The 24,852-nt window shown below is 38.6% G+C and overlaps 1 protein-coding gene across 3 annotated transcripts in view; it reads right to left on the reverse strand.

Moving 5' to 3' along the window:
- The window catches only part of RAD54L (RAD54 like), a 64,218-nt gene that overhangs the window by 9,725 nt on the left and 29,641 nt on the right, over window positions 1-24,852 (reverse strand). For 2 of the 3 annotated variants that reach the window (XM_088154423.1, XM_088154422.1), the window contains exons 3-14: window positions 15,823-15,917; window positions 13,969-14,085; window positions 11,963-12,049; window positions 11,335-11,454; window positions 10,863-10,923; window positions 8,229-8,364; window positions 7,596-7,665; window positions 6,246-6,534; window positions 5,397-5,521; window positions 2,831-2,981; window positions 1,799-1,925; window positions 680-754 (exon numbers count right to left, since the gene is read on the reverse strand). In XM_088154423.1, the coding sequence (XP_088010549.1) occupies window positions 680-754; window positions 1,799-1,925; window positions 2,831-2,981; window positions 5,397-5,521; window positions 6,246-6,534; window positions 7,596-7,665; window positions 8,229-8,364; window positions 10,863-10,923; window positions 11,335-11,454; window positions 11,963-12,049; window positions 13,969-13,977 (1,250 nt within the window). In that variant the 5' untranslated portion in view covers window positions 13,978-14,085; window positions 15,823-15,917. Of the gene's footprint in view, window positions 1-679; window positions 755-1,798; window positions 1,926-2,830; window positions 2,982-5,396; window positions 5,522-6,245; window positions 6,535-7,595; window positions 7,666-8,228; window positions 8,365-10,862; window positions 10,924-11,334; window positions 11,455-11,962; window positions 12,050-12,974; window positions 13,421-13,968; window positions 14,086-15,822; window positions 15,918-24,852 lie in introns of those variants that run through there. The other variant, XM_015888412.3, reaches the window with a different exon arrangement.

Here is a 24,852-nt window from a genome sequence, read left to right on the forward strand (position 1 = left end):
GCTGCTGCTGCTGCTGCTGCTGAGGAAGAGAGTTAGATACCTGATTAAAAGCTATGCAATTCACTGACTTCATAAAGCAGACAGACTATGCATATGGGGATTAAAGGCAACATTTGTTGTTGTTTTTAATTTGTTAATGCTGATCATTTTGTAAAGAGTGCCATTGCACTTTGAAAACCGCAGGAATGTTAAATATTGTTCTCTAAGCAGGCAGAACGGAAGTGGGATGAATGTTTCATGTCTGAAGTAGTACCATATAGTTCTTTAACTGATTCATGGTCAATCTGCTTAATCCCCGGGAAAGACATACTGCTTACATCACCCTCTTGCAGACTTTTTCCCACTAGCTCAGTTTACTTCATATGGAACAAAATGTCCATAAGATTTCAATACTGACACATTCTAAATACAATAATTACAGTAGCTTCCATTATGGTAATTCTGTAGAAATTATCGAAAGATTAACCAGACCTTATCAACAGCACAAGTGACCTTTTTGCCAAGATAGCATTACATGTAGCATATAACACCAATCATAAAGTTTCTAATTATTGTACTATGGTTGGGCTTCAAATTCAGCTTAAATTCAAAAGCCTCAGTGCAATGATGAATCAATTTCCTTTTTCCATTAAGCAAGAAGCTTGTTCCTTATTATATATCTTGCCCTTTAATTTTATACCTGCAGCACACCACCTGCTCAATTTTCACTGGCAAGTATTTGGAGAGAATATCTGAGGTTCGCCTTATTAGACATCTAGAAAGGAAAAACAAAGATAAACTTAATATTGTTAACATTATGGCCTAACCTCCTGGCTAGATTTCACCAATATTCCTTCCTAATGCTAATAGGAAGACTTTTCATATTACAAATCCAGAATACTTAACAATACTTTCAGGGTTCTTTTTCTGGGTAGATACATGGAACTTCCAAAGGAGAATAAAAGCTTTTCTAGGCTGAATCCTGCTAATTGGCCACCATTAAATTCGCACAAATCAACTCTCTTGCTGAACTGAGCAAATATTCAGAAGAGAGAGTAAAGAAAGCCACACAACAAAAGAACCAGTGCCGTGATATGATTACAAGTAGTCCTCGACCTATGACCACAATAGGGACTGGAAAATTCATCGTTAAGCAGTGCAGTCATTAAGCAAGGCATCACGTGTCCACACCTGATTTTATGACCTTTTTGCTATGGTTGGTAAGTGAAACATGCAGTCGTTAAGTGAATCACACAGTTCCCAATTGACTTTGCTTGTCAGAAGCCAGCTGGGAAGGTTGCAGATGGCGATCATGTGACCCCAGGACACTGCAACTGTCGTAAATACATGCCGGTCGTTGAGCACCCAAAATTGGATCACGTAACTGTGGGGATGCTGCAATGGTCATAAGTGCAAAGACGGGTCACAAGACACTGTTTTCAGCACTGTCATAACTTCGAATGGTTGCTAAATGAATGGTCATAAGTCAAGGACTACCTGTACAGAAAAAACAGTAGGACTATCAGTTCTGGCTTGCAAAAATAGGACCACTAGGTGGTAGAAGAGAGATATAGAAAGCTCTAATTCTGTGCTGTCATCTAGTGGTTGCCTGTATTTCTGCAACCTAGAACTGGTACCTGTAGTTTTGAGATGAAATATATACAGAAATTATATAATGGTGGTTTAAAAAGGAATAGTTAAACAAGCAGAAGACAATCTTGGGCAACAATCATCTCATCTACCTACAGAATGAAGGGAAGAACTGTAAGAAGGAAAAAAGAAAGTATTCTTACAGACACAAAAAGATGCTCAACTTCACCTGTTGACAATACTGATCAGCTCTTTCAGTCTCTCCTCTCCTTTCTGCCTTCCAGCTTCACTTGCATCTGCATCCCTGCCTTTCAAAATGGGAACTTCAAAGTGCTTTTTAAACTCCTGGGCTGTCCCTGTACAAAAACAGAAAGTGCCATTTTGGAATTAAGCCTCCACTGCCCTGGAAACAACCTTATTCCCACCAGTTCCCTTCTTATTATGTGGAAAACTTTTTTGGAACTAGTGATTCTTCAGTTGAAAAGAAGAACTAACAGAACCTTCAGCACCTAACACTTGACATCAAAGCCACTGTTGACACCATTGTCATAATTACTGAGCTCTAATGTGCCTTACAGAGTACATTTCAAAGTATAATATACCTGAGTATGTTATGCAGGGACAGGGAACCAACAAGCAATCTCAACCTAGGCCAGCTAATTAACCCACAAGCCCTCAGATAAGCTCCTCTCCTCCACCCACCCTCCATTATCAGCTTAGATAGAGCCCGGTGTAGGTAGTGCAGGTAGAGCTTTGCTTTGACCTCTCTGTGTTTTTGTAATTGAAAAAGGACTATGATAAGGAAAGGAGAATCAGCCATCTTTATGCAGGATCTGGAAAGGTAAGATTACACACTGCATCCTTCTACACAAAGAAAATGCCCCATGCAGGACTACGCAGGGAGTGATGTCTCCCTGCCTCATCCTGCAGTGAATGACTTTCTCTGCCGGGGAGAAGGCTGGGAGGAATTGCTCCCCCTTCTTGCGCAGAGAAAACATGTGATGCAATGGAGATTTCTACCCAGCAAATGAAGCTTTCCTAAGCTCATAGCCATCTGCCATTCAACCAAGATAGGTCATGGCTATCTGCCATTCATACAAGTAAATCCTCACCTCCAATGTACATACGTATGTATCTCTAAATTATATATATATGAGCTTGCCATCTGTCATTTTTTTCTCTATAACTGTAGGAAATTTAGACTGGGATTGCCATGTTAGGGTCCTTGCTTTAGATGATTACACTGTTAAGAAGTCCCTACCCAGAATGCCTGAGTTGACAAAATGTACTAGACTGAAATATTCAAGGAGATCGTTTTGAATGGGAGTGCCAGAGATGAGCACCCGACGTGGCGTGTTCAAACTGTTGAGAGCCTGGTACGTTTGGTTATCTGAGTTCTTCAGCCGGTGCCCCTGGAAAAAAAATATATTGAAGAGAAAAAGATAATCATGCATGGACAGAAAAATATAATCTTATAAGTGTTTATTTTTTAAAAGGGCAGTTTATGCAAGGAAATTATTCCAGCTTAATGATGCAAAAAGTTAGGAAATATATTAGGTGCACAAGTGGTCATAGTTCAAGACAACCAATGTTGATTCTGAAGGAATGGAGAAAATGTATAGCAAAAAAATGTTGATGTTAAAATACTTATCGTATGATATTAGGGGATGGAATTAAATCACTACAGACCTCTAGAACAGTGTTTCTCAACCTCAGCAACTAGCTGGGGAATTCTGGGAGTTGAAGTTCACACATCTTAAAGTTGATGAGGTTGAAAAACACTGCTTTAGAACACCAATATTCTTTTCTAAAATACTGAGACATATAAAAAATACAAGAATGTATGGTGATATGTATTTAATATAACCTAATTATAGCAGATTCGTTTATTTCTAAAGCTATATAACTTCTGTATGATTCGTAATCTATGTGATTAAATATACCTTCATTTATTGATTACACTGCTGCTAGAGTTAATTAACCAAATCTATTGTGGTTCTGATTTAAAAGATACTACAACAGGCTTCTAGTTCAATGTCCAGATATGTACCCCTCTATCACCAATATTAAAATAAGTTAAATCCACTTGATGCCACCAGTGCTCAGCTCATATATATGAGAAAATATATACACTTATAGTCTTCTCATCTCCTATGAAGATGATCCCAGATTCAAATCCATGGAATAATAATTTTCACTGAACCTATCCATCTCAGCAAACAGAATGGTCAGTTTAGATCAGATACTATTAGTTTAAATGAGTCCATTAGTCCTGAATATATTTAGTAGCCATATATCGTTTCTTTCAAAATTACAGGATTGGATTCATTCCATATTTAAGCAAGAAAGAGAGTAAGCAGCATGACAATTACTTCATTTCAGCTTTCATTTTTGATACCCAACACAAATATAGTTAAATTTACCTTGCCTAGAACGGAGAATTATATATATATGAATGAATGAATGAATGAATGAATGAATGAATGAATGAATGAATGAATGAATGAAAGAAACATTTGTCACTGCCCATCTCATTGAAATGACTCTGGGCGGTTTACAGCAGAGAACTGTAATTATGTTCTGAAGTCTACATTAGAAGGAAGAAAAGAAATAACCCCATATAGTAGTATTGTCAACAGCATTGATCTTTTCTTCAAACAGGATTTAATTCTCAACACAATGGGCCACCTGCCTGGACTTGTCTTTTCTTTCTGTTCCTTCAGTAAAAAGGTTCCAGCCAAGCCTATTGTATTCACCTGGTTAGGCAGAGCCTACTGTTTTGTCTTTCTGCCATCCTCCTGCTAACGAAAAAAGGGACAGAAGCACAAATGAAGCTGCATTGAACAAGGGCATGTTCTGGGACAAAGCCAGCAAAAGATACAGAAGGACTATGGAAGATTGTATTCGTACCCTGTACCAATATATGAAGGTTGCCAATGGGCCCAGTTTCATTATTCCTCTAATAAATATAGTGGGAGAAAATACTGAAGGAGGCTTAGATGATTAGATCAGTCTTCCATTGGTGTAACTATTCTGTAAAGCTTTGATTTGAAGATTTGATAATCAGTTTGGATTTTGCTTAGAAATCCAAGTCCCTATGAATGCAAAATTGTGTCTATCCCTTTGTGTAATTCCTTCATATGAGGGGCTACAGTTGATCATTAAATTATTTTTGGAGTGACAGCTTTTTCTGCCATTGTGTTTTATATTGTTTACTGCATGCACATCAACTTGGGGAGTTATCTGACACAGCTTCCCAATTCTACCTGTCACCTTAGTTATTTAAATTAAATGCAGAATGTATCATAAGAAATAGTTGACTAGAAGAAACAGAAATTGAAAATAAAACTGCTGGAAGAAACACTAACAATCTCAGATATGCTGGTGATACCACTTTGACACCTGGAAGTGAGGAAGACTCAAGGAATCGCATGTTAAAGATGGAAGAAGAGAGTAAAAAAACTTCAATATTAAAAAAACACAACACCACATTCTAAGCTTACGTCAACAGGCAGCGTGAACCCAATGCAAACAGGTTGAGAAGAAGTAGTAACAAATGTTACCTTCCTAGGCTCAAAAATTCCCAGGGATGGTGATTGCAGCCAAGAAATAAAGGAACATCTGCTACTTGGGAGAAGACTATGACAGATCTAGGCAAAACAGCCATGATTTTACCAGTTGTAACACACAGCTATGAAAGTTGGATTCTTCCTTTGAATTGTGATGCTGGAGAAAAAGCATTGATAATAACTTGCAACAGCAAAACCCATTCCCTCACCGTTGATATTTAGATTTTTAAAACATGGATATTCCAAAGAGCCAATTACCTCATCACATATGACCAACCCAACACTTCCTTTCTTGAGAGCTTCTGCATGGAGACGGAATGTTTCATAGGAAATTATCAGGATGGGGGATGGGATTCTAAGGCCTCGCTGGTTCATGAATCCAACTATCAAGAAAAAATAAAAATGGCAAAGGAATAAAGATAAATAGTGTATTTAGAGACACAGAGATAATTTAATAAAGACAAAGGGAGGTAACTGAAAGCATTTTAAGATTTTCAGATTTGCATCCAGGCATTAAAAATAACTTCAGATGAGTAATTTATCCCCTAAAGATAACAGGTTTTCATACTCCCCATCCCTGCTCTTCTTTAAATCTACTCTTTGGTATTCCCCCTCTCTTGTACTGCTTTATACCTGAAAAGCACTGTGTAGCATCTCAATCAATCACGCCATCTCAATTATTCAAAGTAACTTAACATGTCCATTGCTAAGTCAGGACAGAGCCCTGACCCAACAACCTAGCCAAACTTCACTTATTACTGCATCTCTGCCTCTTCATACTTTGAGTTAGAATCAGATTTTGCCTTTCTTAGAATAAACCCATGAAAATCAATAGACTTAATTCTCATTTATTTCAATGGGTCTTCTCTAAGCAATTTGAAGAGTGCGTCCAACTAATATACTTTTATATTGCTTCCTTAATTCACAACTGCAAAAGCTGCTAATCAAACCATTTAACTTAACCCCAGCAATCATCCTCAGCACAGTGTTAAAAAAAATTATCACTGTCTGGTTTAGTCTAAAACTATTCAGCAGTTCAGCTAAAGCACTCTTCTTGCTTTCCAACAGCATAATTTTGAAAAGCCGCATATTCTGTAGCATTTATACCTAGCTTATTATCTATGTCCTCTTTAGAGCCTCCATCAATAGCCAGCGGCTGGATTCTTCCTCCAAGCCATTTAATCACTTCATTGTACCAGTTTTTCACCAGACTTGAAGGCGCAACCACAATTGCCTTGTCAATTTCAGGTTTACAGTCTGGACTTTGGCGCAAAAGTGTCCAAATCAAAGAGATACACTGCAAGGTCTTTCCTAGACCCATCTCATCTGCCATGATGCAGCCATGACTTCCGGGGATCCGACGGCTTGTAACACATTCCCACAGGAACTTCACTCCCTGTACAAAAGCACTTGAGTTCAATTAAAACAGATATGCAGAATATTAAAAATTATATTGAGCTATCTAACTGAATTGTAGAACCAAATATCTAACCATTTACAGGAGCAGTGAACAACTGCACACAGTGGAAATCACATACTTAGCCAGCAGAATATCATTAGTGGAATTCAAAACTACAGTATTCAAAAGATCTCAAACTTTCAAGAAGAAGCACCTGTGTAAACAGTGGATAATTATGCCTATTATGTGTGAACCACAACATCAGTGAATTATTTTGCTTTATACCGAGCAGAGATAAATCAAGATGACAAACTAAAGAAAGAAAAAATCATAGTGAAATTGCTATCGACACTTTATCTGGCAATGGTTTGCAGAGGAGCTGCCGTGCCATTATTTTCTGCAGGAAAGTCTAGTATACACTAGATTTAGCCCTGTAGCTGTCACCACTTATAGATCTAATTTCATTTACTGCTTTAGTGCAGAAAAGGTGTGGGAAATCTCCAGGTTTGATTCTGGTTGACATGATGTTTCAGTCATGCAGAATGTTGACTTCCCTCCAAAGGCTTGTATGGCATAGGCAAGTATGGTACAATCCCTACCCACCTCAGCAGTTTCAAGTTTGATAGATATTAAATCGATATCAATCATTGCATAACCTCAATAATTACCTGTTTATTCACAGATAATCTTTTTTGAAAATATACCTTTGTTTTAAATAAAAGGATAACAAAACATAAAAATAATATAAACAGAGTATTGTTTATATACTTTTTAAAAGAGGGAAATAAGTATCTCTATATTTATATATCAGCATACACTGTATCACAGTTAAATAAAGTTTAAAAAAATAAAATAAACGAAAATATTTGAAATTTTTTTTGATAGATATCATCATGCTTCTTCGAATAAGAGCTTTTGCAGGACAAGCAGAGCTGCTGGAACCTACTTATGTAACATGAGGCCACGTGTTCCTCAGATTCGTGGTTTTACAGAGATTACAGTGTCTTTGATACCAAACTATACCACTTACTGCTATACTTGGCTCCCACTGTACTCACCTCTCTCTGATGAGGTCGTAAAATACGGCTAAGACAAGGATCTACCACAACATGAACAGGCATTTTATCCCTTCAAGAAGCAAACAGAGTACAGATCTAAGGAAACATAAAACTTAAAGGCATATTTCTGGGAAATATCCTCGGGGATGTGGGGATGACTGCGGCCAATGTACTAGACTTGTATAACACAGTTTTATTCTGACATCCAGAATTCACTGGAAGCAATGCAGTTCAAAGCTAATACAAAACTTAAAGAAACTTTGGTTATATCCAGCAGCTGTCTTAAACTATTTCATTATCAGAATACACAGAATCCAGAAATTAAACAAAGACTGAACATACTGTGCATCACAATTGGTAAATAATGATCACTAACAAAGTATTTGATCAAAGAACAATTTCATCTGCCTGTTTACAGCATATATCCGTGCTTCTCTGAATCAATCATCTAATCCTGAATTTGTCTTACAAGAGATGAATAAGTCTAGCACTTACATTATAAATTACTATTTACACTAAGCTTACACATCAGTTCAGGGTTTAAATCTAAAATCAAATCCTGAATGAAAACCAACTTAAAGTGACTGAAAAGAACTATCTGTGGAAGAGGTTGTTTGAATGGTGAAAACTTACTTGTCCACTTTCAATTGATCATGAGCACTCAAAGGTGGTGGTTCATATAGTACCAGAGCCCCTTCTTCAAAAGGGTCATGGAGAGCATGCCTAACTCCTGCACGTTTGATGCCCAATGCTCTCAATCCCAGGGAGCCTGAAAGATCATTCAAAGAAAGCAGTTAATCTAACCATTTTATTTTCAATATACAGAATCAAAAATGAAATTTCCGCAACAATATGTTAACTTGATCTTCAAGGAGAAATATGTCATCATGCCTGCTTTCTGGAACAAGGTCCTGAGATCTGGGTGGCTCCCAACCTGATGGCATTCTAGAAGGCCTAAAATACCCGATTGTTCTCCCAGGCCTTGGGCAATAGTGATTGGAGCCCCTTACTGGATGTGTTTGGCATGCGTTTTACATATATTTTGGTACTGTGGGGCCAGATTTTCCATCTAGTTATTAGGGTCCATTGTATTTTATCTTGTTCTTTTTATACAGTCAATGTGGAGTCAGATGACACCAAAATTGAATGAATAAACAAACAAACTACACTTTAGGAAGAACAGGATGCTGCGTCTTTTCTATTAGGCTATTAACATTTTCATGTGGCCAGGCAAGCAGAGAGCAGCAGTCCTGAAAAACTCAAAGCCTCATTCCTCCTCTCACAGATGTCCCACCTATAGCCGCTTCATCTGAACGAGGTGACTAGCATTAATTACCCATTTTCTTTAACCTACCAAAGTCCCTGACTAGCCTGAACAAATGTATTATCACTGCTGAAGATCCAAGGGGGAAAAAGTGTCCTTAGTTACAAGGCCAATGCTTGAATTATGTGTGAATTTTAGGTTAATATCTCAGATAGTTTTGTTTATATCAATGAAATAATAGGTGACTGATAATGCTAGGAATTCCAATTGTTTTGCTAATGTTTTGTTATGAACTATTATGTGAATTAATGATTCAAAACACACCAAAAAAATTGTAATGAACCAGAAAAGTCCTAAGACAAATGAACAGCTTTGCAAAGAAACTTGGGAACCAACTGTAGTGGCAATGAGGAAGACCACTGTTATTTTGAGTTTAGGTGACATATTTTGATTTCTCCTGCACTTGTTAAGAAAGTTCACTCTGAGTCATAATAAGGTTTAGCTGGCTTGTTTTTCACTTTTACTTAGAAGTGGGGGGGAGGGGGGAGAAGAGAAAACACTCAGGATTGTTATAATTCTCAGACCCTGGGATCTATCTGGTCAAGGTCAGATCCTACAGCCTCAGTGCCATGGAAACAGAATCATGAGGTTTCAGTGCCAGACTTTGATAAAAACCTTAAGTTACCCCTTGAGTCCTGAAGCATGAACACAGACTTTGGTACCAGGAGCTGTGTCATTTAAGCCATCTTGGGGTCTCTCCACTGTCGCTTTATTGTGGCTCCCAACAGTAGGGGAAAAGTTGTTATCAACTTGCTCAGTATGTTATGCTTTTATACTATGCTTTTGTATTTCTGTTTAATTCTATATGCTAATTTTGTATCTTATATTTTTATATTCCTATTTAAATTTGTTGGCTAGAGTTAACAATAAAGCTTGAAATCTCCTTACTCACTGGTGTGTTTATTGTATCTGGATCTAAAAGAACCAATTGTCTGGGTACCTGATCACTGCCTTGACAGTTGGCAATACACCAATTCAAAACCCAGAGATTAAACACCAATGAAATTCTTGGATTCTGTTTTTAAAAGGAGAGGGTTATAAAAAGAATTTAATATGAAAGCATAACAAAATACAGAGTATCAGGATGTACCTGGGAAAAATCTAAGTAGGACTTTCCTTACATAATCTGTCTCAGAAAACAAATAGGGGCATGAAAATTGATAATTTATAATTTGGCTATGTTTGAAGTTAAACTAGGTCATGTTTTATTTACCAATGACATCCAACTAAGTAAATAGTTAGATTGGAATATAAGTACCCCGTCTAAAGAGCCACTTATCTGTATGATAAACTCTCAGAAAATTTGGTAAACAACTATCTTATCAAAAATGCCTTGATTTATTCCTATATTGAGGTGTATTAGTAATATACCAGTAACACTAATGCTTTATGATGACAATAGCTTTCAGTTTTTGAGTTTGTGTTATAAACACACCAAAATATACTTTTTGGCTCAAAGCAAGATTTATAAATAAATTACTATGTATTTAACATCCCAGGGGACTATGACAACCTAGTTCAAAGACCTAAACATATCCAGTAACTGCTACCTTGATTTAGTTAACACAAAGTTACATTAAGAAAAGTTTTAAAGAGCACATTACTTCAGTCTATGAATATTCAAGCATTTTGTCTATGTCTCCTTCCTTTAAATATCTACATTATTCAAGTTGGTGCAGTTCATTAAAAAAATCTAATAAATGTATTATTAATTTGGTATTCAGTAAGAACATGTAAGTTGCAGAACAATTAAAGTATACTATATGTGTATACTTGAAAATAAACCTCGCTGGATTAACAGAAACCTACTCCAGGTAATATTGTTCAGAAGGCAGTGAAACAGCAACTGTTCTTCATCAGTGATTTTTGTAAACTTTTTTTAAAATCATCTTTACAATAAATAAAAATAGTAAGATTTGATGCTTGAAAAAGTAAAATATTACCTGTATAATTTGGAATAGGAACCTTGAAAGGTTTTGATAAAATGCTGCGGATAAAGGCTTCCTAGGATTTAAAGAGATATTCATTAAAATATAATTTAGGCTAGTCAATAAGTAACCTTTAGAGAACATTGCACTGATGTCACTAGATTTATGTATAAGTAAATACATTTAAGATTAAAGAGTATATGCTATAAATTATAGTGTGAAGTTTGAACAGATCATGCTATATGTGTTTATGCCTTGTTCCAAGATTTAAAAACCCACCAAGCCCAAATCTTTTTTCATAACATATAGAATATTCCAAGGTACGAAGCTTAAAGAACAGCTTACACTTCCTATCATACAGGAGAGATAAAGTGAACTCACCTATGATGCAGCCTCTATCCTGCCAGAGCCATTAATAAAAGAGATATGATCTAATAAGAGTAAGAGGATTATGCCAAATCTTACAAAGTATAAATAAGCCACTTACATGTTTGCTGCCATCAAGGCAGTGAGCTCGATTGGTTAGCTGAGCCAAAGGTTTTCGGAAGGGAGATAGATAACACTCCTGGACATCAGTCTTACTGTTATGCTTCTGCCTCTTTGGAGTCTAGGATAGATCAGACAAATTGCACAAGGTTTTGGAGAACAGCCTGGCTGGCTGTAATGGAACATAAAGCTTGGGGATCTACCCACGACTGTTGTTTTTTAGTAATATGTACAGCATACCAACAAACAACTACAATATCAAATGATTATTATTACTACAAGGGCTTCTTATACGGAACTTCATCAAGAACTGTAAAGAAAACCATAAAGATCTAGTTGTGAAACTTCTTTGTTCACAGATCAGCCCATATCAGAATTTATATCTGATAGCTCCATAGTCAGACATGAGTAGACCTGATGCATCACTCACCCATGGAGGAGACCTATTTCACAGGGAGGACTATTAACATTAAGGGAGTTCAATAAAAGGAAAGGATACTGCCTTAAGACAATTCACTGAAGAGTTGAATCTAGTCAGGGCCTCCCTGGAAACTTCACATAGGCCTCCTTGAACTCCCTGACAGAAAACAAGCAGCATTTAAATGAATTAATAAATAAAGGATACTTACTGCTTCAGGATACCAGTCCTCATCTTCTCCAGAGCCATCACCTCCAGTTTTTCTCTTGGCCAGCTGGCTGGGAGCTAAACTTCTCCTCTACAAACAGAAACAATTAAATCTGTTTATTCTGTATAATACATTAACCATTTCAGAAATATATGAAGGCAATACATTTATGAAGTACTTGGGCTTTAACCCAACCTTAGAACACATTTATCATCATCATCCAACAATACCAGTCTGAACAATAGGCAGCAGGTGGCAGCCACGGTCCAAAGGGCCTTTGCACAACTTTGTATTGTACATCAATTGCGTCTGTTTCTGAATTGGGAAGCCTAGCTCACAGTCACTCACACCTTAGACCCCGCTGGTTGGATTTCTGCAATGCGCTTTACATGGGGTTGCCCCTGACACCATCCAGAAGCTGCAGCTGTCCAAAACGCAGCGGCATGGATAGTAATGGGTACACCTCGCTATGCCCATGTATCATTACTTCTTTATAAGCTGCACTGGCTCCCAGTAGGTTTCCAGGTTCAATTCAAGGTGCTGGTTATCATCTCTAAAGCCCTACATGGCAGAGGAACAAGTTACCTGTAGGATTGCCTCTCCCCAGTCATCTTTGCCACCCAGGAGGTGGCACAGGATGGGCATGCTCCAGCTTTCCCTCTTTGAAACAATGCCACCTAATGGGACCTAGGAGGCACACCTTCTCTGTTGTTGCATCTGCCCTTTGGAACAAGCTTCCCCCTCCAGGTTCAGATGGCCACAACCCTCTTAGCCTTCCACACAGCCCTAAAGACCTGGCTCTTCTCCCAATGTGCTGGGTGGGGATGGTAGATGAGCCTGTTCTGTGATGGACGTACATGTTTCCATCTCCAGCCTCAATTACCTGCTCATTATGTTTTTGATTGGGGGAGTGGATTTTGCATTATTATTATTTATTTTTCTCTTTTGCGCACTGCCCAGATAAATAAATAAATAAAATGATCACGGGAGCTCCTTTCCCTGTGAACCCGCTTACCATGTTCTCCCTGGAGAGCTATGTCCCATCTGTGCACAGGTTTAGGGGCAAGGAAAGAAGACGCGCAGCGCTGCCGGCGTTTAGACTGGTAGGAACGCTACTTCGTGCGGGGAAGGTGAGAAGGGAAACCACCCACTGTAGCCCCGGGGCCGAGAGAAACGCTCAAGAGAAATCACGAAGCTCTTCGAAACAGCTCCGGAAGGAGCAGAAATGGCTGGCAACAGCTCCTTAAGCTACAATGCAGGAAAGGGGGGTCCGACCGCGGCGGCTAAAAGCGGAGCGCCCTATCTTCCGGGAAGCTGGCGACAACTGTCCGGCGTAGAGGAAAAGAGGCGGCGGACGGGGAAGAGCAGGTAAAGTCTCCCGGCAACCAAGCTCGAGGAGCGACCCTCCTGCCCGAACGCGCCGGCTCCTTCTTCACGGTCGGATTTGCCGCGCAAAGGTGCCCGGGCCTTTGCCCCACCCCTCGGCTGAACCGAGGCACGACCGATCGCACGCCGATCAGACAGCTGGCATCGATCAGCTCTAGGCTCCTTCCAGGCGGAGAGGATCAGCTCTTATAAACTGGTCCCGAGCGTGGAATGGGAAGGAAGGAAGCAACCGAGTGAGCGAGCTTACCAGCAACAACAGAGCCAGTGTGAAGGACGTGGCTTCTGTATTACAGTTTAGATCAGTGTTTTTCAAACTTGGCAACTTTAAGATGTGTGGACTTCAACTCCCAGAATTCCCCAGCTGACTTCATGCCTAAGGTGGGACTAAAATTCACGATTTCCCAGTTTCTAGTCCCGTGCCTTAGTCACTGCACCAAACTGTCTCTAGCCTCCGGTACTGGCTGTATTCCCCAGCTGGGGAATTCTGGGAGTTGAGTCCACACATCTTAAAGTTGCCAAGTTTGAAAAACACTGGTTTAGATTCTGCAGGATTGAAAAGCTCGAGAGCAGCCTCAGTTAGGAATTCATAGGCTAGTGATCCTGGAAGTGAATTTTAGTCCCACCTTAGGCATGAAGTTAGCTGGTTGACCTTGGGCCAAGGAGGGAATGGCAAACAACTCCTGAAATCTTGGCAAGAAAACTGCAAGCAGTTGTCAGGCATCAAAACTGGCTTGAAGGCACTAAAAAAAAAAAAGGGGGGGGACCATGTAGAGACTAGGCCACATACAGGCTGGAGCTAACTTTACACTTATGGACACATTCAGAGTTTTCTAAAAGGAAGCCAATTACTGTAAATGCTTTCTTTTGTAGAAGCCGTACTGATTTCTCCCCAGCTAAGTCAGAAGTTTATTATTTGGTGAAAGTTGTTCCCTAACGTATTTGTATTTACATTTGTTACTGGTTATTGTACCTCATTTTCCCCTTCAAACACCAAATGGCTAACATTTGGTTATACAGAATTATAACAGTATCAAGAAGCTAGTAATAAAACTGCTACAACATGCTTATAACCAGAACCTTGATTCCCCACTAATCCTTTCATTACCGTACTGCTTTATGCTTTTTGATATCTTATAGTCTTTGGTCATTTTTTAAGTACAATTGTTCCTTTTGGGAGATCACTGATATTGCACATGTGGGAGAAGCCACCCTATGACATGGATTTCACTTGTGAAGCATTTCCAATGTACTGCAATACTGAGCTTGGGGGTCTCCTTCCTTTGGGTCCTGTCATCTCACTACTAAAAGGAACACAGACAGTGCAAATTGCCACCACTCTTTTTTCTATTAGTTTTTTGATACTTGTAACACATTTGGCATTTGAGTCTCCCACTTGTGTACTCTGAGTCTCAAAGACATCTAGCACATAGTGTATGTGTGTGCCTTTGAGTCAGTTTTTGACTCCTGGTGACTGCCTGGACAAGTCCCTGCAGTTTTCTCAGCAAGATTTCAGAAGTGTTTTGCACTGCCTCCTTCCTAGGACTGAGAGAGAGTGACTGGCCCAAGGTCACCCAGGTGGCTTTGTGCCTAAGGTGGGACTAGAACTCACGGTCTCCTGGTTTCTAGTCTGGAGCCTTAACCACTACACCAAACTGGCTCTCTCCTTAGGCCCTACAAAGAGCTAAAAAGCTTCTGACCAAAGCCTGTTTTATGTATTGAACACAAAGTGCATGGAGAATAACAGGAGTGTAAATCAGCATTTCAACAATATTCAGCTAAGCATTGGTTATAATCTCCCTACAGCTTGAGAAGACTGGTTGCCCACCAGACATTAATATGCCAAACACTGAAAAGGATTAATATCCTCTTTTTCATTTAGATACTCATCCCTTGTAATGAATGTGGGAAAATCCATTTTAAGAGGTTGAGACACTGCAAGAGTTAAAGGAAAATCAACTGATCTCTCTATGCAGGTAATAGGTGGAGGAAGCAAGGAAAAAAAGACACAGAAGAGCTAATCAGAGGGGTGGGTTTCCTTTCTCAGGTTTCCTTTTATAAGAGGAGGGGGCTCCATCTTGTCTTTCTCTTTTGGGGTGTGTTTTTCTCCTCAGAAGCTGGCTGAAAACCGGGTAAGGGCAATGCTAACAGCAACTGACCTGGAATCTAATAAATTGGAACAACAAATTAAGATCAGTAAAGCTAATTGCACTACAGGTTCTGTTTTATTTTATGGACGGAAATCAGAGCTATGTGAATTTCTTCTGGTATGTGTTTGTGTGAGATCCCAAGTGGAGGGAGCAGCTGACTGAGATCAGCCTCTTCAGAAAACAACTATTTGTTTGTTCTCTCTTTTCTTTTTCTTTCTGACTTTCTTTTACATTTCAAACTTAACTGTATCTCATAAAGTATTAGAATTCTTAATAAATCACTGATGCTCATTCTGGAAAATATTTCATTTGTCAGTCAAGACATCTTACCTTTTTCTCATTATTACTCTCAGACTGTAATCCAAATGGTTTTCAATCCTCATTCCTTGACATTGTTCCAGAATTTGTTTTTGCAGCTCCTATCCCTAAAATGATAAAGTAATAAAAAAATATAAATAGATGCACAGCTATATTTATTTTGCGAGTTCATTATGGAATTTTAGATTCCTGGTTGCAGGTTTTATTTTAGTACTGATTTCTGAGAACCATTGCTCACAAAATTGATCAATGACTCCTTCAAAGTCAAAAGCATATTTTGTTCTCCTTCCAGCATGTATGCAAAATCTATTTAATTAAAGTATTCTGAATCCAGACTTAAGATGTGACTGAGCATTGGATTTGGCACACACCTGAATCCTAATATTGACAGCCACTTAGTAATGCTTCATTAATTCTGTGTAATTATATCTGACAATGTCCACTGGAGCCTGTGTTTACACAGTTGAAAACTCACAGCTGCCATTTTTGAAGAGGAATGATATTTTTTTAAATTTTATTTAATGTTAGGCTGGTGGTCTTTTGTGCCTAACTGGCAACTCTTTATACTCCCCAGGCAGGCAAATAATGCACACATCTGCAAGTAATAAAGCAAGCTATTTATCAACTGATTTGGATCCAGACTGACTCCTTCATCAGTGGAAGAAGTAATTGCATTTACAGGAACAGACAACACTCCAGAATAGGCTATTCTGGAAGGGAAATATTTTTCACTGATTTCCCCCTGCAGTCCCCTACACTGCCTCTGTAACATGGGGAATTCCTAAGCATTCTAGAGCAGATTTTTGGAGGCTACAAGAATAAACCAAAAATCACCTTTCTCTATACTTGCTGATATTAATCCTGGATTCAACTTGATCTAACTATTGAAATTTGCTTTATAAATATCAAGATATGTTCCCAAGGTTCAAAACAGCTAAGAAGGAAAAAGTCACACTTCCGTTCATGAGGAAGGATGAGGATTTATTACTTCAAAGAAAGGAGGCTGTACGGCAACTTTTTATAAGGCAGACAGACAGATAGAGAAGCCAATCCAGCGGATGAGTAAAATAACCAGAAGCAACCCCCCCCCCCAAGAAGTTATTCTGCACCAGTGGAACTCAGAAACAGTTTTCAAGCCCTTTAAGATGAAACGTGCTCTGAGTGTTCAGGTAAAGAGATATTGTAGAATGGGAGACAGAATAGTGGCTCCCTAAAGGGCAGAGAAAATCCATCTGTACTCTATAAGAAGTCAAAAAGAAAAATCATAGTAGTTGATGACTCACTCACTAGTATGAGGACTTAAAAAAAACATATATTGACTGGACTCAACTGCTTCTGAAGTGTGCATTCTGCAAGAAGCAGAGCTCAAGGACGTGACAGAATAACTTCCAAGAGTTATCAAGTCCATGAGCATTATCCATTCCCTCTGAGGCATGTGGAGACCAGCAACCCTGTAAGGAATAGCTACAACAGTCTCACCAGAGATTTTGAAAATCTCAGAAAGAATTTCAAGACCTTGGGACTTGGATGCTATTTTCATCCCTCCCTCCCATCCCTGGAAGGCAACTGAAAAGAGAAAGAACAATACTGCAAGCCAGTGGCTCACCACATGCATAATGTTGATAGAAGAGGTTTGGTTTCTGGGATCATGATCTGATGTATCTAGATGATGAATTGCTGGCACAAGATGGGTTGCATTTCACAAGGACTGGTAAAATGTGTTTGGTCAGAGCATGGCAAGATTGATAAGGAGGGTTTTAAAATTCTGTGGAAGGTAAAAACAAAAATTCTGAAGTAAGGACTTCAGATAAAGACTTGTGCACTGTAGTAAGTAGAAGTATTGATGAAATGGAGCTACTTAAACCACTCAAAGAAAAATCAAATAAAACACTGACTCATAAGATTCATTGCCCTCATTATGTATGCTAATATTCAAAGTATGAGGGGAAAAACAAGAGCTTGATCTCTTAGCACTGAAGGGCAAACATTATTTAAAAGGTATACATGTGACCTGTAGGTTACTCCCATGACTGGAATATAGAATTGAAGGATGCCATTTGTTCAAAAGGAAGAGTAACTTAATACGGGAAAAGTTGCATTGTTATGTGAAAAATGCTCATTCTTGCTTAGAAAAACAAATGAATGAACTTGGCATTGGTGCAGACAGCATCTAAGGTAAAATAAATGGAGGAATAAATAAAAGCAATACTGCTATTGATTCTACCACTGTCTTCCCAAAGAAGGAGAAAATATCACTGATATTCTCCAAAAGCAAACTGCAGAACTTTCAAAGAGGGGCAAAGCTGAAGTGATGGGAGACTTTAATTACTCCAATATTTACTGGGAGAGAAACCCTGCCAATCATATTACTTCCAGGAAATTCCTGATTTGTCTTGCTGAAAACTTTGTTTTAGAGAGTGGTAGAAGACATAAGGGAATTCAGCTATCCTTGATACTAATCAATAGGAAAGGCTTAGTTTAAGATGTGCAAGTAGTAACATAATTGGAGGAAAATAATGGAATGCTAGAATTCTTGATTTTAAGGGAAACTAAAACTGAGTGTAGTCAAACATGTACACTGGACTTCAAAATGGCACATTTTAATAATCTCAGAACAGTAAGTAGGACACCATGGCAGGAAAAACTAATTTGAACAAGTTGGAAATTGGTGGGAGTTTCTAGAGAAGACAATATTAAAAATGTAATTGTAAACAATTCCAGTGAGAGAAAAAATGGAAGAAATCAAAAGAAACCAAAGTAGCTTCACAAAGAAGCTTAGTGAAGAACTGAAAAATCTTAAAGACTTAAGACTTTAAGACAAGAAATGGAAAGATGGCCAGATCACAGTGGAAAAATATGGGCAGGTACCCTGGAACTGTAGAGCTGGTGTCAAGATAGCTAAAGCTCAGAATGAACTGAAGTTAGCAAAATATGCCAAGAATAAAAAAAAAAAAGGTGGGAGGGATGGAGTAGATAGAAAATGGGGGGGGGGGGAATCAATATACCAACCACTCAACAAAAAGGCAAAATGTTAGCAGGTAACAGAGAAGATGCAGAGTTGCACAAATCTTATTTTCGTTCAGTCTTTTTAAAAACAGCAACAACAGTATGCCCCTTCAATTAATTGTAAAGGATAGAATAAAGGGGCAGGATTGAAGCTTGAGCTTGATAGAAATTTGGTAAGTGAATCCCTCTTTACTTGAATTTAAATTTCTAGGACCAGATGAATTGTATCCTAAGGTACTGAAGGAATAGCTGAATGGCCAAACCCTAATATATTATCTCTGAAGATTTCTGAAAAACTCATGAAGTGCTAGATGACTGGAGAAGAGCAAATATTGTTCCTATCTTTAAAAAGACCAAAACCTATAGACTAATCATTCTGACATCAGTACCTGGGAAGATTCTAGAACAATTTATAAATAGTTGGGTAAACTCTCTGAAAATGAAACTGTAGCAGTAATTAGCATATATTCCTCAAGAATGAGGCTTGTCAGACTAGGTTTACCTTAACTTTCAATTATTACAGATTGTGGGAATGCTGTATCAGCAAAACATTTGACAACCTATGATATGCTGATTAGCAAGGTAGTTAAGTATGGGCTGGATTGTATAACAAGCACGTGGATACATAGCTGGCTTACAAATTATACTCAAAGAGTGTCCATCAATGGCTTCTCATCAAATTGAAGAGATGTGTCAAGTAAGATGCCACAAGGAACAGTCCTGGGTCACCTATTCTTCAATATTTTTAGTACTGATTTCAGTAAAGAGATGAAGGAATTGTTTATCAAATCTGCAGATTATGCAAAATTGGGTAGGATAGCTAATACCCTAGAAGTCAGAAAGAATATTCCAAATTATTTTAAGAAGTTGAAGAAATAGGCTGAAAGTAACATTGAAATTTAACAGAGACAATTACTCACTTAGCAAACAAAAATCACATGCAAAGATAATTGTACTTGAAAAAAAAATTGGAATGATAGTTAATGTCATGTTTCACACCTAGGTTCAGCTGTAAACATGTCAGCTCTTCAAGGTAGGCCAGATTAGGAAACCAATGTCATGCAGGTCAGTACTACTTTTATTGTAAGCTTGCAAGTCTGAATGCACTTCCCCACTCCCTGCCTTTATCTTCATGTGAACTAGGCATGGGATTGTCTGAGACATTTACTCATGTTACTTTCTTGGCCCCAGGCTCAGGCCCCTTTTATCTGACCATTGCCTATGTAACAGCTCTTCCTCTGTCCTTCAAGGCCATTCCCTCTGTCCTCTACAAAATTTCAGTTCACACTAAACCATTTATTCACCACCAGACACTGCTCATGTGCTGGACAGACCAAATATTGTGCCTTGTTTGCTGAGACGTAATGGCCATTCCTAAGGAATACAATCTGTGTTGCCATTTCAAATCAAAACATCCTGACTTAGCCAAATTGGACACCAATGAAAAACAAATTAAAGAGCCCAAATTGCTGAAAATTCTCAGTGGGAAACAACAGTTTTTCAAGAAAGTACACTCAGAAAATGAGGCGGCTACTAAGGTTAGTTTTCAGATTTCTAAAGAAATTGCTGCTGCTGGGAAGTTTTTTACTGAAGGTGACTTCATAAGGAAGTGTTTGTTAATTGCAGTTTCTGGATTATGTCCCGATAAAAAAAATGTTTTTGAGACTATAAGCTTGTCCCGTATGACCGTGCAGCGAAGAGTAGCTGATATGGCCAATAACCTTAACGATCAGTTAAAACAGAAGGCAAACAAATTCAGCTATTATTCTTTAGTAATGGACGAGAGCACTGATTTGAAGGACACTGCTCAACTTCTAATTTTCGTTCGAGGTGTTGATGACAACTTTGAAGTAACTGAGGAACTGGCTGGTTTGTACTCCATGCAAGGTCAAACTACCGGAAATGGAATTGCAAATCAAGTGAACAAGTGTGTAACTGAAAAATTAGGCATAACATTTGGAAATATAGTGGCCATTTGCACTGATGGTACTCCATCTATGTGCGGGAAAAACCTTGGTGCAATAACTCTTGTCGAAGAGTTTGCTGGCAAAAAAATAACTAAGTATCATTGCATTGTACATTGGCAAGTGTTATGCAGCAAAGTTTTAAATTTCAACCATGTAATGTCAGTGGTAGTTTCGATTGTAAACTATATTCGTTCAAGCATTTGACCTATGCTTCAGTCATTTCAAGCATTTCTTGAAGAGGTTGGTACCACCTGCAACGATGTACTCTATCATACAGAAGTTCATTGGTTGAGCCGTGAAAGAGTATTGCAACGTTCTGTTGCTCTCAAGGAAGAAATCGTTCAATTCTTAGAGAATGACTCGAAAAAGTTCCCAGAGCTGCACAATGAAGTTTGGAATAATGACTTGTATTTTTTATGTGACATTACAGGTCATCTAAATGAACTAAATTTACAGCTTCAAGGGAAAAGTCAACATATTTTTCACATTTTTGCAACAGTAAAGGCTTTCAAAACGAAACTGAGGTTATTCAAAAGCCAATTGACAAAACTGAGAAATGTGCCACTTTATTACGTGTATGAAACATATTCCATTGTGTAAGCATGCCAACTTAGGAGAAAAATATTCAAACGACATTGAACTTTTGATCCAGGAGTTTGACAGAAGACTGACACTGTCCAAAGAAGATGACATTAAATTTAAGTTAATTGAAGATCCTTTCTTTGTGGATCTACAGGAACTCCCTGTGCATTTACAACTTGAGGTTATTGAACTTCAGTGCTCAACAGTTTATTGAAATAAACACAGAGAAACCAGCCTTCAAGACTTCTACAAGAGTTTTGACAGGGGAAAGTTTAAAAATCTGCTAAGATGGTGCCTTACAGGTTTTCAGCATATTCAGGAGTACCTACATATGTGAACAAACCTTCTCCATTATGAACTTGAATAAAAACAAACAACGATCAACTCTAACCGATGAACATTTGGAAGATATTTTGAAAACATTGATTTCAAACATGATTCCGGAGTACGATAAACTGATTGCTGACAAGAAGTATAATACATCCCATTAACGAAATTTAAATGGTAAGAAAACCTTAAAAATATATTCAAACTTTTTTTTTTTATCCGCACTCAATCGTTACCGATTCTGTGGTGACTGCCTGGATGAGTCCCTGTAGTTTTCAAGGCAAGGTGTTTCGGAAGTGGTTTGCCATTGCCTCCTTCCTAGAGCGGAGCCCAGCTGGCAGGCGCAGGAGGCGGGGTTTCCGTTGCTTCGCACCTTTTTCGGGCGTGCGTGGCTTCTGCGTTACCGGCAACTTGGTCCTGTCTCCCATGCAAGCGCCGCCAGCATTTTTCCTCCCACCGGGGTGAGAGTACCCGTTTATCTACTCACGTAAGTTTTCGAGCTGCTGGGTTGGCAGGAGCTGGGGAGGAAGCAGGAGCTCGCTCTGCTGCGTGGAGCTGGGTTAGAACTGCTGAAGTGTCGACCATTTCTGGCCGGCAACTTTCAGCGTCATTAAGCCCCTGCGCCACCGCGTCCCTTTTATATTCAAACTTACCAAAGTAATATTTTTTTTCTTAAGTAATAAGTGTAATAATTGAAATTTCCCTTTTTTATAATATGGTTTATTTTATTTGCAAAGTAGTTTAATCATTAATTATACATATAGTACAATTAATGATTAAACTATTTTGCAAATAAAAAACATTATTATCCCATTATTATAACTTTACTTGGAAAGTGGGGCACTAAAAACCTATCTGCGGCCCAAAGAAATTTAGCCTATTTAATTTCGGCCCTTACCTACTGCCAAGTTGTGCAGGTCTGCCCTAAGCCATTTTTCCAAAATCCCTAATGTACTCTACCACACTCCTGAGGACAGCCTATTCAGAATGCTTTTCCCCAAATAAATCCTCTCTGGCACTGAATTACCTGGAAATTGATAATTATTAGACTGAGGAAAAATATAGCTGGATATTAAAGGGGTTTCTTTATTTCTCGCAATGTCAGTTGCCATTCAAACTTCATCATAATTAATAGATATTCTGGAGAAAGCTGAGGAGCTAAGCCAATCCTGGTTCAGTTTACAATGCACCAATCATCTGGTTTTGTCTTATTCCTCTGTGACAGCAGGTCACAGCTTAGGGCTGTCTGCCATCCTGTCATGTGAGCTTGCAAACATACACACTGTTATTTTTAGATGATAGTAGAAGATGGGTGTAGAAGAGAGCACAGTTTCTCACAGACACAAGAACTTTTCATAGGAAGTTGTGGGGAGGGGGGTGGAATATGGAGACTTAAAAGAGAGACTTTTGGGAAGGAGAGAAAAGAGTGGCTGGTAATCCTGAAATGGCCTGGGATGGCTGGGACTGCTGAAGACAAGTTAGTTCCAGGGCACATTCTAGAGATCACTGAAGGGCCGCAGATTTGAGAGTGGCCCAGAAATCATAAGGAGGTGCTGAGGGACATTTCTGTGGAAAGCTGAAGAGAGTGAAAGACCACATCCTGCTATCCCAAGAGAGAATGCCTGCAAGACAGCATAATTATCTTCCTTACTTACCTATAGGCAGAAAGGGAAATTATAGATACATGTAGTGTATATCCAGTAAACTAACTGTAAAATGCATGGCTAGACACACATAAATCAAGTCTTTGTAATACCATTGCTTCTCAGAAGGATTATAGGGAAATGGAGAATGGGGGAAAAGAACCTAGCTTGTTTAGCTGCTGTAATGAAATACTGCCTGAATTGCAGAATTTGTGTGTGTGTGTCTTCAAGTCAGTGTTGACTCCTGGCAACTGTCTGAATAAGTCCCTGCATTTTCTTGGCAAGATTTCAGAAGCGGTTTGCTTCTTTCTGCTTCCTAGGGCTGAAAGCGAGTGACTGGCCCAAGGTCACCCAGCTGGTTTTGTGCCCAAGGCAGAACTAGAACTCACAGTGTCCCAGTTTCTAGCCTGATGCCTTAACCACTACACCCAACTGGCTGTCTTATTTCCCTCTTATATTTCTTCAGAGAAACTGAAGGGATGAAATACATGGTTTTTGGCCTAATTTCATCTCTATCACAGCTTTTGAGATTATTCTGAGAAATGGTGAAAGGTACAAGATTACTAATGGACTTGATAGCCAAGTGAGGGTTTCAACCAGTTTCTTTCTAGACTTATTCCAATTCTGTTACCATTTTATTACTTCCATCACTGACATCTTCAATTCCATCTACTCTGTTCTTGCTGAAAATTTATGGATTGGGGGATGGAGGGGTTGGAATTACACTGTCACTTATGAAGTACAATATGTTTATCTTGCCACAGAATAAGAATGAGGGATAATAATAATAACAACAACAACAACAACTCTCTCATCTAAATACTTAAATAAATATAGACGATAATCTACTGTATTGTAGTTTTTAGATATTCTCTTTTTGTAGGGAAAATATTTTGAAGCTAGACTGAGATATTAAAATCCAATAAACTGTAAAATATTTCTTAACATTTCTGGCCCTTCTTTCTTTATGAAAATCAAACTGGATCAATAAAAACTGTATATGTTGTAAAAATGCATTTAGATGAGCAGAGGTTTTTCCAGCTGGAGGCTACTGTCACCCACTGCTGATGTCAAAAGAAACACCAGGAATCACAATTACAAGATGCCTGCCTGCCTGTTCCTTTAATTTCTTATGTCTCCGAGCAGAAACTAAGATATTCTCTGTCAACTAAATGGATCTCAGCTCACTGCTGAACAACAGGATTTTGCCATTTCATATCTTTTGCTCTCATGTAACAAAATCCCATTAACTCAGTATATTATTTCAAATAAGTCCATTATCTCATCTTCTTCTTGTAATAAGGCTGGAATAAAAGCTTTCTGACCAAGCTGGGAGACTGCTTGAGGAAGAGTAAATTCCTTGATCTGAATCCAGACTCAATATCCTTGGCAACAATGCCTTTCTCCTGATTCACAGCACATAACAGAGAGATGGAAGAGGGATCCAGTGCCAAATTCCATTCTCCTAGGCTGGAATTCTGTCTCTGACCTTGGAGGAAACAAACAAACACTTGTCC

This window comes from Python bivittatus, unplaced genomic scaffold (genome assembly GCF_059951505.1).
Source record: "Python bivittatus isolate LINGU-HERP-01145 unplaced genomic scaffold, Pbiv_v1 ctg000700_np1212, whole genome shotgun sequence".
Lineage (NCBI taxonomy): Eukaryota > Metazoa > Chordata > Lepidosauria > Squamata > Pythonidae > Python > Python bivittatus.